The sequence below is a fragment of the Sardina pilchardus genome, chromosome 17 (genome assembly GCF_963854185.1).
Source record: "Sardina pilchardus chromosome 17, fSarPil1.1, whole genome shotgun sequence".
Taxonomy (NCBI): domain Eukaryota; kingdom Metazoa; phylum Chordata; class Actinopteri; order Clupeiformes; family Clupeidae; genus Sardina; species Sardina pilchardus.
Window position 1 is genome coordinate 26,084,654 of NC_085010.1, and position 15,583 is coordinate 26,100,236.

At 46.9% G+C, this 15,583-nt stretch overlaps 1 protein-coding gene across 1 annotated transcript in view; it reads left to right on the top strand.

Annotated features, from left to right (window-relative positions):
• pawr (PRKC, apoptosis, WT1, regulator) overlaps positions 1 to 15,583 on the top strand; it is a 65,715-nt gene that overhangs the window by 38,385 nt on the left and 11,747 nt on the right. Inside the window, exons 3-4 of the mRNA XM_062518066.1 lie at positions 1,258 to 1,386; positions 12,561 to 12,595. Coding sequence (XP_062374050.1) covers positions 1,258 to 1,386; positions 12,561 to 12,595 — 164 coding nt within the window. The remainder of the gene's footprint in view (positions 1 to 1,257; positions 1,387 to 12,560; positions 12,596 to 15,583) is intronic.

The following is a 15,583-nucleotide window of genomic DNA, read 5'->3' on the forward strand; positions in this document are numbered from 1 at the left end:
AGCTTGTCACAGCTGAACCTGTCTGGAATATCCGAGCGACCCAAACGATGCAGGTACGGGTGACAGAGCACCTATCTGTAGTTATGTTTTAATATGCCCAGTGTGTCACTGGGTGTTTGTATCTGTGGGCTTGGCAGCCAAGCACTTTTTGCCTCATGTGGTGTGTGTTTGTGTGTGTATGTGTGTGTGAGGGTCTGGCTTATCCCCAGGAGTGCTGATAAATCGTCTGGCAGGAAAGTCTTTGCAAATGATTGCATTCCTCCTTGGCCTTGCGTTGCTATTTTTACCCATCCACTGCCTGTGTTACCTTCTTTAGTTCCCTCTGGGCAGTGTGAAACAGGAAACGCTGGTTTGTGTCCGCAAAGGCAACACATCTTTTTCTCTCTCTTTCCCTCACTTTTCCTCGCTCTTTCTCTCTCTTTCTCACCCTCTCCAAACTCTCCCTCTCTCTCCAGTGTTTCAGCTCTGCTCAGCCAGCATCGACGTGGCGTTAGCGTTAGCCGCCCCGGCTCGCAGTCAGCGTGACTCCAAACGCAGCCAGAGATAGAGCGCTGATATCGAGGAAGTGCGCTCCAGAAAAGAAAAACAATCGGGGAAATGTGCGCATTGTTGTCAAGGCCAAGAATTTTTTAATCCTCCCGTGTTTAGTGGGAGAGTGGGCCAGTCCCCCCCCCCAAAAAAAATCCCCCAAGAACAAACTTGGACGGGAAACACGTTTGAAGACACGTTTCCTGTTGTTCAAGGTCACAAAACTGGATTACATCAGTACTCCTGGAGGAACACTAAAATAACAATTGACACTAGCAGACGTGAGCATTTGATTATGATGAACAGCATCTGTAACCAGAGAAGGGACTTTATTGGGGGCAGGGAGGGTCCTCTCTCATTTAGTGCAGTTAAATGCACGGGGGGGGATATACTCGAGAGGCATACCTGGCAGAGCAAATGAAGACTTTTACGCCTAGTTGTGCGAAGACACATAATATTGACCTCACCCTCAGGTCCTGGGCCTTCACCTCCATGAACCAGCAGGGGTCAGAATGACCGGAGTCATCATACCGATCGGCGTGTTTATCTGTTCCAGACAATGAACTTATCGATCAGTCCTGAAAAGCCTTTGTCCATTCGTCTCCCTGAAAAGAAAATCTTTACTCAGATCATCAAACACTGCTGTCTTTTTTGACTCCATGTTGCAGGAAGTGAACAGGTTTCATTGGTTTCAGTCCTTCATGTGTGTTGTTCTCCTCTCTCTTGCAGAGTTTGGACGAGCTGGACGATGACGACAACGTGGAGAAGAACCGCAAGCAGGATGAGGAACTGACACAGCAGAACACTGTCCAGAACGAGGCCATGTCTTCGGAGCCGACTCCCACTCACCCAGCACAGGTAAGCCAGGTGTTTCTGCTGAGAATTCTCCCTTCGGGAAGTTCTAGAACCATTGAATAGAACCAGCCATCTGGTGCCCGCTGGGAGGTGCCCCAGTTTGACTGACAGCTTGTTAGAATCCAGGTCAGCCCAGATGGGAGGGACTTCTACAGCAGTGTGATGTTGCCTCTGTTCGGCCTAGCAGAGGCACTGTTGGCCAGAGAAACGCTCTGAGTGGCATCACCACGGGAACTGGCTGATAAACAACCCATGCTATTCACATCTCTCTCTTTCTCTCTATCTCTCTCAATGTATCTCTCTCTCTCTTTCTCTATCTCAATTTCTCTCTCTCTCTCTCTCTCTCTCTCTCACTCTCTATCTCGTGATCTTACACAACACCAACCAACCCTGGGAGCACAGAATGAACCTGAATCTTTTTTTGTCGGCTGATGCCATTTTACAGGTTTCATGGAGATTAGAACCTGGCCTTGAGTAAAATATAATAATAATATTCACCAAATATAACATTCAGTGGAGCGTAAAAAAATATGTTGAGCTAATATTAATCCTCATCTCACAATCTGCCCTGGGCTGGATAGAGTTCCCCAGTATCTCTTACGTAATGCTTAACCTGAAAGAATACGACCATCCACTCACAATCACATCTCCCCTGCCTCTTTCCCCAATTAGCTCCATTTACAGGATAGGACAGTCATTTCCCATGTATTAGCCACATTGTGTGAAAACCACTGGACAGTGTTTTATTCAAATAATAAAAAAAAAACATGTATTAGCTGCATTAGCTGCACCTGTGCATTAACAGTAATTAGATTAGCGCTTTAATCACAAAGAAGAACGGAAAAAATGAAACACATTCCCATGTACAGCCTGTAGGCCTATTAACCTCATACCTGAACAAATTAGCAAAGTCAATGTATAAACCTTGGTCAACAGACGGGAAATTGCTTATAGGCTACTATTATTATAAAAGCCGTACTGGATTGTCCATTTTGCTTGTGTGCCAAACCAGGGTTGAATTCAAAGTGGGACCCTTAGTGGTGTTGTGGAGGTAGCAGCCTTCCCAGCGCCCTATCAGCAAGCAGTCTACTGTACGTCTTGTGCAGCAGAGAGATGTTGGCTCTGTTAGATGGCTTGATATTCATCAGAGATTGAATCGGTGCTCTATATTCATCCAAGCCATATCTGTCAAAGACAGCCTTATTTTCCTGTGCAAAAGTAGCCTAGAAATGCATGTAGTGGTGGTCGGAAAATGCATTGTACTATTATGATATTTTTCAGTAATGGTTCCAGTTGTCAAAAGTTTGGAGTCACTTAGAAATATCCATTCCATTCCACTCCATTGCAGACAGAATACCAGCTGAGATCAGTTGCAGTGGGGTTTTTTTATCAGCAGTTTTCAGATTATTGCATTATGTGCTTATACTGTATAATTGTCGACTGTTGTTGAAAGACATGGCTGATCTTTAATGCAATATCTACATTGCCCATTATCAGCAACCAATCATCCAATGTTCCAAAGGCATGTTCTGTAAGCACTGTATATGGACTTCATGTCATTGCCTCTGAATTCCATAATACTGTATGGCAAGATCTCGTTCTCTGGCATCACAGTAGGAAAAGAGGTCACAGTCCAGACTTATCAGATAGAGAATGTGTTGCCAACTCAAATCACAATACTTGCTGGATTACAAAGTCTCGCAATTTTGTTGTATCATGGCTCAAATATCCTGATCGTACTGTATCAGAACCATTTTCTCTCTGGCAATTCCCACCTCTGACACCGAGCTCAGGCACAGTACAGCTCAGAGATACCCAAACTCTTGTCCACTTGTTGCATAACAGCTGCTGTTGGATCTGAACAAGTCTAATTGATTCCACTTGTTCCCGTCCAAAAGGGCTCCGGCTTCGTGCGAAATGTGAGCAGAAAGGAGATGATGTGATTAGGGTGTACGGAGTCACTTTTGATTGAGTAGATACTTCTGAGCCGGTGCGAGGGGCCGCGTCGCATCTTGTATTACATTTGCCTTTCGAGAGATCATCACGGTGCATTCAACTAGTGCGAAACAGCAGTGCGACAGGGGGCCTTCAAAGGCGGCTTTTGTAAGTGGTGGAGACATCGTTGACTGCACTCGACTAGGTGGGTGTGAAGGGCTGCAAAGTGACAATGTGCCACGCGAGTTATATATCTGATTTATGGAACTCGTGCCTCTGAAAAGACACAGGGAGAGGTGACATATTGCTTCCTGTCATCTTTTACTGTGATCCAGTGTTTTATGGTTAAGGGCCCTTAAGCCTTTTAGAAGTAAACCACTTCACTGGGCAGCATTGCCGACTTCCTATCCTAGGTTTACTTTAGGCTGGGTGTCTGTAGTGCATCTAATGCCAAATGTTTAAAGCAGTTGGAAAGCCTTTATATGCTCTCAATTTTAGATGCATGGACTAAAATGATCAGGATCACTTTACTCAGTTTTAAATTGTGCATTTCAGTCTTAATTGGTGACAATGAAAGACTTAGTTCCAGTTCGGTCACATATTGCAGAGAGACTGAGAGAGATTCAGAAATATGCAAGCAAGAGAGCAGGATATGGACAAAGAGAAGCATGTTTTCCGATTAAGTCGAAGCGTAGCTCATCCATCGGGCCACGGGCCTCACTGGTGGGCTGTAACATGGAACAGATGTGATTGTGTATGTGTGAGGATAATAAAAGACCTTCTAATGTTTCGATAGCACACAAACACACGCACACACACTTTTATAAATACATCTGCCCACGCGACCGTCAAGTGTGCACGGTTGACGTTCGTTAGTTTAGTCTCGTGTCGCTGTGGCCACAGCAGGAGGCATTGGCGCTCTCCATCCACGGAGGGGTGTGTGGGGAGGGGTGTGTGTGTGTGTGTGTGTGTGTGTGTGGGGAGGGCTGTGTGTGTGTGTGTGTGTGTTTGGGGGGGAGGGGGGTAGTGAAGATTTACAGTTCGCCATCAGACAAACATCTGTGACTGGAAGAGGAGCCCAGAAATGTGTGCTCCCAGCACGGAGGATCCATCACACTGACACACGTGGCGCTGCAGAGCTTCGTCAGCCACGACAACGCACACAGGCCTTCACGGAGCTCAGGGCCGACCGATTACCAGTCGCAGTGCGATGGTACGGAAAAAACCCCCAAGAACCTCTCCAAATATATATATATCGGTGCAGTGTTTGTTTAGTCTGGCTATCACCATACTAAGCTCAATCTTTTAAGATTGAACATTAGGATGAGGAGGCTGCGCTTGGTTACTACTGAACGAGAGGCGTGACATACGGGCATCGTTCAAATGACTCCGTACGCTTGGATAGTCCTTCAACCAATGGCAGGAAACAGAGGAGATAGATGTGCAGGTTTCCAGCCTGAGCTAGCGTGTGTTAGCTTCTGAGGAACATAAACACGATGCAAAAGAGGAGGGACATCCTGATGTCTGAGTGTCTGAGTTGCAGTCATTGACTTTGTGACTCACTTCATATTTAGCCTCCTTTGTTTCAATTCTCAAGTCATCGTTGTCATTATCAGTCCATAGTGTCTGCAGAAATAGCCTCAGAACTAGAAATACAGATAAACAGTCCTCAAAAGTAAGTCTAAAAATGATAGAAAAAGACTTGCAGTCCTTGGGTCTGGGCAAGAATAAATCCTCTTCAATCCCGGCGCGTTCTCATAAAGTCAGAACCAAGGGCAGAGTTTGGACAGAGATCATAGCGGCACTTTAATATTAGAGCTGCCTTATCTCGCTCCTCAACATCTCACTGTTGGAAGGTTTTAGCCCGGGATGGGGGGAAAAAAAGTGAAAACATTTCATAAAGAGAAGTTTTCCACGGTGGCTGATGTCAGTGGGTCGTGCTTGGCAGTGTGAGTGCGGTGAGTCGTGAGTCGCGAGAAGTGATAGGGTCTTGGAGACAGGACTACTGTGCCTGTGGGTGCCATGTCTGCGGCCCTGACGCAAACAAGTTATCTTCTAAGGAATCGCACACAGACACGCTCACACACACACACACACGCACATACACTAACTAACTCACTCTCTCTCTGTCTCTCTCTCTCTGTCTCTCTCTCTCTGTCTCTCTCTCTCTCTCTCTCTCTCTCATAGTCATGCACGCACGCACACACTCTTCCATTTTTTGCTCATTTTCACAGAGATCTTCTATCTATCTATCTATCCAATCTATCTTGGCTGGTATTCTCTCACATTTACATATACTCATGCACAGCACATGTTACCCTGAAGCATCGACAAAATTAACCTCAGCCCCTTCAAAGTGAAGACAGGGGGGGGGGGTGGTATAGATTCTACGCCATGAATGTGCCCCCCCCCTGCCCTCGTCCATCCACTTTCTCCACCTTTCATCTCTTTCTCTCTCTCTCTCTCTCTCTCTCCCTCTCATTTCTTTCTCTTTCCCTCCATCTCTCTTTAATGAAGCCCATCTCAGGCTGGGGCTCCGCATCTGCTTCTGGTTATCTGGCACTACCTTTCATCGGTGTTCTCTCTCTCTCTCTCTCTCTCGGGCCCTAGAAGGAAAGGCGCTCTCTCACTCCCTCACACTGACTGCGGCTGTTTGCACGGTAAAGCCCCGAACCCGGAACATTCCACAGCATTATCTGCTTCTGATGTGCCTCTGAAGCCGCGTCCTGGATGTACAGCGGTTTCATCCTAAGTACCTCTCCCTCCTTCCCCTACCCATCCATTACTGCCCCTTTCCGCGTGGAACACGCACGCACACGCGCACACACGCACAGGTACACACACACACAACGGCACATGCACACAAATGCCTCTACCTCCTTCCCCTACTCATCCATTATTGCCCCTTTCCACGTGAAACACACACGCACACGTACACACACAACGGCACATGCACACAAATGCCTCTACCTCCTTCCCCTACAAATCCATTATTGCCCCTTTGCACGTGAAACACGCACGCACACACGCACACGCGCGCACACACACACACACACACCGGCACATACACACAAATACCTCTACCTCCTTCCCCTACTCATCCATTACTGCCCCTTTCCACGTGAAACGCACACGCACGTACAGTACGCACACACACACGCGCACACACACACACACACACACACACACCGGCACGTACACATACACAGCGGCACATACACACAAATACCTATACCTCCTTCCCCTACTCATCCATTATTACCCCCTTTCCACATGAAGCACACAGATAGATAGATAGATAGATAGATAGATACTTTATTGATCCCCAAATTCAAGATCACACGCATGCACACACACACACACACACACACACACCGGCACATACTGTACACACTTACCGGCACAAACACACATACACACACACTGACTGCCTCTCCAATCTCAGTGTAGGTATGAAATCAGTGTGGCTTCTAACGGGTCTACCGTGCTGTTTTAATTCACACCTTTCACTTAAGACGCAGTAATTGGCTCACAGCCAGTCTGCACCTTCCTCCTATGCAGTGCAGTCTCCAACCCGCAATGGCGGCTATCCACTCTCTAAATTTTACTTTTACAATAAAAAATAAATGGTGGTCACAGCAGACTCCCACTGAATATGAGAAACTGTGAATGGCCCACGTAAGTTGAAGACTAATAACAGTTCAGACTCTTGAGAGATCCGGTCAGGTTGAGAGACCTTGCTGTTGGGCCTCCCACATCGGTGCAATCCTGGTGTGCGGCCGTCTCCCTTTGGAATGTCCGTCTTTCTCCTGTTAGCAATATGAAAAATGAGCCTGGCCTTGGTTGGCCAACTGCCCAAGGTGCCATTGCAATATTTATCGGATTAATCGGGAGAGATACGGAATTCAGGGCACCTCAGCAACCATTTTGGAATGCCAGAGAGGTTCTGTTGTTGATTTTTTTTTTTTTTTTTTGTCTGGTCTTTTTTTTTTTGACTAGCCTGTGCCATCAGAGAATCTCAAATTTTAATGAGCTGTCAACATCACAGCACCTGTCAGATCACAAACAAGCTGTAAATTCCTCTTTGCACAAGTGCATGTGGTTTATTAGACGAGGAGAGATTGGCCTGAATTATACAGAGAAAGTGTGTATACACACACACACACACACACCACCACGCAAACACACACGCACATGCACTCACACTCACAAAGCACAGAAACACAGATGGCCGTATCTAAATGGACAGCGATTTACTGTTTGAAATGCACCTGTGTCCCAATCAGCCTTCTGCATAGAGACTCTTGTTAATAGCCAGAAGCGGCAGCATCGTAACACCTTCAGATGTAGGCTGAAGCCCGTACACAGATCACACACTGTGTAGGTAGGATGGTATGTGGGTATGTAATGTGGAACCGATGTTGATGGTGTCCAATTGCCTGTGGGGAAATTGAGTATAGAAGTGGTTGCTATGCCATGTATGGTGGGAGTTTGAATTGTTCCAGCGATACCCCACTGTGTTGTGTTTTTGTCTTAAAGAGGTGTGTAGCGTGTGTGCGTGTGTGCGTGTGTGCGTGTGTGTGTGTGTACGTCTCTGTATGCATATTTTTGCATTTGTGTGGGTGTGTACACATTTGCGTGCTTGTCTATTTCTATGGTGTGTGTGTGTGTTTTGTGTGTGTGTGTGTGTGTGTGTGTGTGTGTGTGATGGTGTGTAATTGGCCACATTTGCTCAGTAATAGCGTGCGCTCTCCGTGAGGGACGCAGGAGGCTTTTTGCGAGCTGTCAACGAGGCTCAAGCGTGACGAATAGTGGAGTCCGGGCCGCACGGAGCAGGCCCAAGTGTCCTCACTTCAATTGCATTAACCCCCCCCCCCCGGCCTCACGCTTTTACATGCACACACAGAGGACTGGGCAGCACTCCAACATGTCACCTATGCCCTGCGCTTCTTTCACTGAACACACACACACACTCTGACAGTGTAACGGTCCAAAACCGTAAGGTGGTTATTCACTGTCGAGCTCTTCCAAAACACATCGCAGTTTTTTTAGCTTTCTCCTCCTCTTTTTTATATCCTTTCTTTTAACCAGTGCTCTCTATCCATCACGTTATTATTTCTCTCACCGCTCACGTCATCTTACAGGTGCTCTCACCAGAGTGCCGAACCTATTTCGCTAAGTTGATTAAGGATGTAAATAATAAAATGCACAGCTTCTTCTTTTGAATAAAATAAATGGGTAATTTTCGTATTCATTATCTGGATGAAATATTACAAGAAAGCACCCAAAAAAACCGAGCATCTCTGCACATGCACCTGCAATTATGATGATTATTATGCCATTACGCTGGCATTTGGCCATTTGCGCTCTGCACATTATAGTTTACGCGCAGATAGTCCACAAAACAAGTTTCGTGCCTGTAAATGTCAGCTATTAGAGAATCGTGGAGTAATTTTCCATTATTTCATTCCACTCGTTCAACGTGAGCAAAGTCGAGAGGACAAAATAAATGGGATCTCTGGATGGAAATCACAGTGCTGCTTATTTCCCTTTGGCCCATGTGTTCCTCGTACACTGTGAGTCGTACTTGGGCGAACTGTACAAGATAGTTTTCAATGTTATTTAAGCCGTAACAGCATTAGAAACAAAACATCTTGTATTATTGTATAATAATGTGATGAATTTGTTTGTCTACATCTTTCTATGCTAGATTGGCGTCATAGTGAACAGGGACCCATTTGCCATCAGTCTGAACCAAAGTGTCCAGTCTTGAGTGAAACAGAGTGGGAGTGAGTTGAGTAGGACTGTGTCTTGGTCACACATCCAGCTGTCCCCAGCTCTGAGATGCCACCGCTTCTCTCTCTGGAAGAGATATGTTTGGCACTGTCCAGTTGTAGCTTCTCCTCTCCTCTGCTGTCACTCACTCTGCAGGCAGGTTTTCAGTGCTGGCCCGAACTCTATTGTTTTTATTGAGTCTGTGACAATCATCAAGACACTGTTAGTGTGTGTATATCGTCTCTCCGATAGACTAACACAAAAACAGACAGATGTGGAGAGAAACGATCCGAATGTGAACCGAGTGAACGAGATAAGACACAGGTGATTGGGCACCCACACGCGGGTAGCATTCACCAATCAGCAGCCTACCTCCAACAGCTTCTCACCAATCAGGATTAGTGCTGCCACTAACGACTAATTTTCTAACGATTAATCTTTCGACTAATTTTTCGATTAGTCGACTAATCTAAACGACTATTTATTTTTTAAAAAAGCAAGTTTTCGGTATTTTGTTGTGTGCATTTTATTTTCAACTCAACTGAAGGGCCAAAACGTGACATATAGCCATATATATAGATATGCTCATATCAATATCAGCCTACTTTTGTAGAGTTAATAACAGAATTAATAACATTACAGCCGTTAGAGATGGGAGACCAAAAATAAATAGGGGAATAAATAGCAAAACGATTAGTCGACTAAAAAAATTGGCATCGACTAATTTTCATTATCGATTAGTTCGATTATGTCGATTAATCGCGGCAGCACTAATCAGGATAGATGGTTCAGGTGATTGATTGCCCTGATGGGTCTCTTGCGCTCCCCAGCATTGATGCATTGAGCCACTACACGTCTCTGGGCCAATTGCCATCAGATCAGGCCCAGAGAGAAGTCATGTGTGTCCTGGTGCATGTTCCCATGTGTTCACTTCCCTGTGAACACATGGGAACATGCACCCTTCTCTCTCTGTCTCTCCTCCTCTCCCTCTCCCTTTCTGCATCTATTTCTCTTCCTCATCCTCTCCCTCTCTCTTTCCTTCTCTCCCTCTCTCTTTCTCCTTCTTTACCTCATCCTGTCCCTCTCTCTTCCTTTCCCTCTCCCTTTCTTTTTCTCGCTCTCTTCCTCATCCTCTACCCCTCTGTCTCCTCCTCTCCCTCTCTCTTTCCCCGTCTCTGCCTCCTCCTCTCCCTTTCTCCTTCTCTCCCTCCTCTCTCTCTCTGTCTCTCTTTCCTTCTCTCCCTCTCTCTTTCTCCTTCTTTACCTCATCCTTTCCCTCTCTTTCTTCCTTTCCCTCTCTCTTTCCCCATTCTGCCTCCTCCTCTCATTTTCTCCTCCTCTCCTCCTTTCCCCCTCTCCCCCTCTCCAGCTCTCCACCCTGCTCCCTGTGCGTGCTTCCATACATCTCCATACATCTCCTTCCCTAAATCTCTCCCGTCTCAGCCTTAGGGTGTCATAAACACGGGGACGGCACAGATCCGGCTCTGCCATGTGGGGAATGGATGGGCACCACTGCAGGGGGTCTTACGCCGAGTAACGAGCACATGGTGGAGAAGCAGAGGGAGGGAGGGAGGGAGGGAGGGAGGGAGCCAGGGCAGGGTGGAGGTGGAGGTGGTGGAGGAGTGCTATTGGTGGTGGTGGTGGCGGCGGCAGCAGCCTGATTGATTGGGTGCCATTAGGTGCTGTCTGAGACAGGAGGCTCACCTGCCACTGCCCCTTAAGATTAATATTCATCCTGGCTGGAGTATGGTCTCATTCATTCATTCTTTCTTTCTTCTTCTCTCTCTTTCTTTCTTTTTTTTGCCCTCTGTCTGTCTGTCTGTCTTACACTCTTTCTTTCTCCCCCTCTCTCTTTCTGTCCCTCTCGCTCTCATTCTCTTTCTGTCTTTCACTCTCTCTTTCTCTCCCTTCCTCTCTGAAACGAGCCTGTGGAAGTCACGTGTGTGTGTTTGTGTGTGTGTGTGCGTGCGTGCATGGGGTGTGTGTGTATGTGTGTGTGTGTGTGCGCGGGCATGGTGTGTGTGTGTGTATCGGCGGGGCGAGGTAGCGTGAGGGAGGGCACACCGGGGCGGTGGTGCCGACGCAGCGCTAATGGGAAAATGATGAACGTGCGCGCCCTGCAGTTCAGCCGCCGCTGCACACCAACGCAACACACAGCTCCACTGTTGGCCGGGAGCCTGCGGAAGGCTGTTCAATGGGAAGCGGGTGGGGCAGGAGTGTGTACACACACACACACACACACACACACACACACACACACACACACACACACACACACACACTTTAGTACCTTATTTCATATGAGACACACAACTAGCGCATTCTCACAAACATATGCACACATTAAATGCATTCAGAGCACATGATCTCACACCGATGCACAAACATATGCACACATTAAATGCATTCAGAGCACATGATCTCACACCGATGCACATACACACACACACATACACACACACACACACATAATGGCCCGCACACGTTCACACATTCCATACCTAAAATTGCAGCTCAGCAGGAGAGCAAGTCCAAGAATGATTACTGTTAACCAGTAGGCTCGCTGCAACTGCTGTTTCTGTGGAAGAGCTCGTAACTCACAGAAAGGGTGTTGCGTTGCTGCCGTAACATGAGAGATGTGTGTAGCATACACTCTTTCCCTTAAGGGCAGCGAATGAGTGTTATGGCCGTATGAGAGGAATATATCCAGCTGATGTACTTTGGATTGAGTTTACCTCCCAGGGCAATGTGTGTGTGTGTGTGTGTTGTCAGTAGACACTGCACTTGACTGCCAGTCTGCTGTTTGATAGGGGGAAAAAACACTGATTGCGTTATGTTTGAGTCTGAGCTAGCCAGGCAGTTGACGTCTGATCGACGGATTAGTCAGTTGTGTGCGTCATGGGATGTCTCCTAACCTGGAGAATCACTGGTCTGCAGACAACGTCAACACAGATGTGACATTTTCATTTGGATAATGACTTAATGAATGTATGGTTGCATAAACGAATGCATGATGTTATCTTATGAGCGCTTGTATGGTTGTAGTCATGGTTACTTCACAGACGCTTTTGTCCAAAAAAAACTTCCAACGTCATAATAACATAAAAAAAAAACTAGAAAAGCACTCCGAGAGCGCAGACCTCCACCAAGTGAGAACATAACTGCCTTCTGGATCCAGACAGTGATCCGGATCACCCCCAAAATTTAACAGCTTCTTCTTTGGGTCGTTTCAGAAAATGTTATCGAAATCCATCCATAACTGTTTGAGTTATCTTGCTAACAGACAAACGAACAAACAAACAAACAAGCAAACAAACAAACAAACAAACAAACCCCTGATGAAAACATAACCCCCTTCGCAGAGGTAATAATCAGTAATGAATGCACTCACACGCAACCTTTTAGGAGCATTGATTTAGCAAGCGTGTCTCTAACTGGTGTTTTGTGTTGTGTGCTTCTCTCTGCAGGAGACTCCAAGATGTGGGAGCGGCCGCCATAAGAGGTGAGATGAGTCCTGTCCCTGTGTGTGTGTGTGTGTGTGTGTGTGTGTGCGTGTGTGTGTGTGTGTGTGTGTGTGTGTGTGTGTGTGTGTGTGTGTGCGTGTGCCTATGTGTGTTTGCACATGTGTCTTTCTATATGCATGAGAGAGAGAGAGAGTGAGAGAGATGAGGGAGAGTCGGTGAACATTAGTCCTCAGGTTGGCTACAGTATGTGTGCAACTGACTTAAGGTGTTGTGTAGAACCAGCCCCCATTTTTTAATGTGAGCTTGGGGGGTTGGGCGGTGGGGGGGCAGTCAGAAAATGTTGGACAGTGTGTGCATCTGTGTGTGTGTGTATGTTTTTGTGTGTGTGCCTGTTTTGCCTCGCCTTAGAATTGCCACACATTGCAACACAATTTAAATCCTTCTGAGCTCACGGTTAGCTATGAATGCCAGATTCACACAAGCCATTGCGTGTGTGTTTCAGCAAAACTGTACATTTTGGCCAGTCCTTTTTCCCACCCCTTGGCAAACAGAGCTGAAAAGAACTTCGCTTTTGCCTTAAAGAGACCCTATGCAACTTTTTCATAGTGATAAAATCGCTTAGAAATCGTTGTTTTGCTTGACTGACCAGTTTGATCGAAAACAGTAATATTTCCTCCCGCCCCCAGTGTCCCTATCCGCTATTGCAACCTTGCAGTTTGTGCAGGAGGCGAACGCTCCTTGTTTACACCTGGAAGTCTGAGACGCGTAAGGAACAAGCAGAACCACGCTTGCAATTTATTTATATATATAGTATGCATATACACGCTAAAGTTGTAGGGGAAGCTCTGCAGAGAAATATGCAAGCATAAAACGAGCGAAAACGAAACGCGAAACCGAAACCAGAGATGCAATCGCCAATCCTGCATAGTTTCTCTTCAAATTGTAATGAGAATGGTATTGCTGCTAAAGTGGCTTTACTTCTGAGGTGCTGTTTTAATTCCAGTCATATTTTGCACTACACGTTATATAAAATGGTTCTTCCGCTTATGAAACACTCAGTCACACCCAGGCTTTTAGTTATGATTATTTCCATCGCTGACCAGCCACAGACGGAACATAATCTTTGCACTCGAAGGACCTAAATCCATTCCGACGAGTTGAGGTTTCTCTGCAGGCAGAGGATTGGCCATTGGGCCTGAAACCGTGCCGGTCCTCCTGTATGCATACAGACAGAACAATTAGCCCAGTGCCTGGCGAGTTCTCCTCTGATCCAGCCAGTAGGCTCATCTGAGCCTCAATCTGGCCATGTGATTATGGCCCTGTCTGATTGGCCGGCTTCGAATGACGAATTCGGCTGCCAAGTGGAAGCCACCGAATATCCGAAATAAAGAGATCACCTGTTGGGACACGCCATTAAGCCACGGTTTTGTCCCAAGCCCCCTTATTAACTGTGTCCCTCAAACTGGCTGTAGGCATCCGAGGTATTACAGTTTAGTAATCATACTAATCACATAGTCCTGGAGCTCTCAGTAGATAGTGCACTCCTGAGGCTGCGGTAGATGTGCCAGGTAATGAAGGAGGCCCAGTGTGGTGTTCCTTTAGGGGTCGTTATCCCCTCAGAATGTCAATAGGAATTCAGAAATGATCCAATTTGGCTTCAGTTTGGATTTAGCCGAAACAAATACTTCCTGCAAGAAAGACCACAGAGACGAGACATACAGCTTTATATCAGCCTTAGAGATGGTGTGGCATGTCCCTCTTTGGCTGTCACCCCCCCAACCCCGCTACCACACCACACCACACCACACCAGACCACACCACACCACAGGAGTACATCATTACTCCCATCTCCTTTCCTGCAGGGTGCTAACAAGCTCTGAGTGATCCAACACACACACACACACGCACACACACACACACACACACACAGCACGGACAGTGCTGCTCCGCAGGCTGGTAGAGGGTCTTTGGGTAGGGGCAGCCGGAGGGAGAGTGTGTGTGTGTGTGTGTGTGTGTGTGTTATAGCTGGGGTGGGGAGGTGGGGATCGGAGGGGCTGATATTCGCCAGCCGTGATCTCAAGCACCACACCACGCAGCATTTCTAAGAGCCTTGTTTTCCCAGCAGCAGCGGCCAGCCACTGCTGTGTCTGAAACCTGGACAGCTTCAGCAGCGGATGTAGTTGGTAAACACCACAGCCGGGAACAGCTCAAAGGGACACCATCCTCACACACACACACACACACACACACACACACACACACACACACACACACACACACACACACACACACACACACACACACACAAACACACTCACTGACACACAAACACACTCACTGACACACACACACAGACACACACACTCTCACTCATAAATACACACATACACACTCTCTCACACTCACACACACTCATAAACACTCACACACTCAAAAACTCACACACACACTTACACACACACACACACACACACTTACACACACACACACACACTCAAGGCTGTGACTCTCCAGGAGTCGGGGCTCATTAAGAGTTAGCAACATGCCACTCGGCTGGGCCTCCACCTCGAGTGATATAAAGTTGTCAGAGAGCCCCTGTTTTCAGGAGTTTGATCGTGGGGGGGGGCGGGGGGAGAGTGTAGAGGAAAGATGGACTGATGTGACTTGAGTGGGTTATCTCCCTGACACCGTGGCTTTGTGGGGTTATTACATTGTGTGTTTCTCAGCTGGAATTTTTATCGATCTCCCCACCAACACTTTATCTTGGCCGCGAAGCTGTTAAGTTCTTATTTTCTTTCTCTTTTTTTTGACTGCAGTGAGGCTTTGGCTTTTTGATATTCTCCCAGCGTTGTCCAAGACTTGTCCATGTCAAACATTTGTACAGCTCGGGTTCCTTTTAATCTTCTGGCAGAAGGAGAGTATTCGGATTTTGGGGCTGTTATCTCCGGTTTAAGCCCTGCTGCAACAATGAGACCTGTTTACACAGGTGTTTTAAAGGAGCACTTCACCGTTTTTTCATATTACAC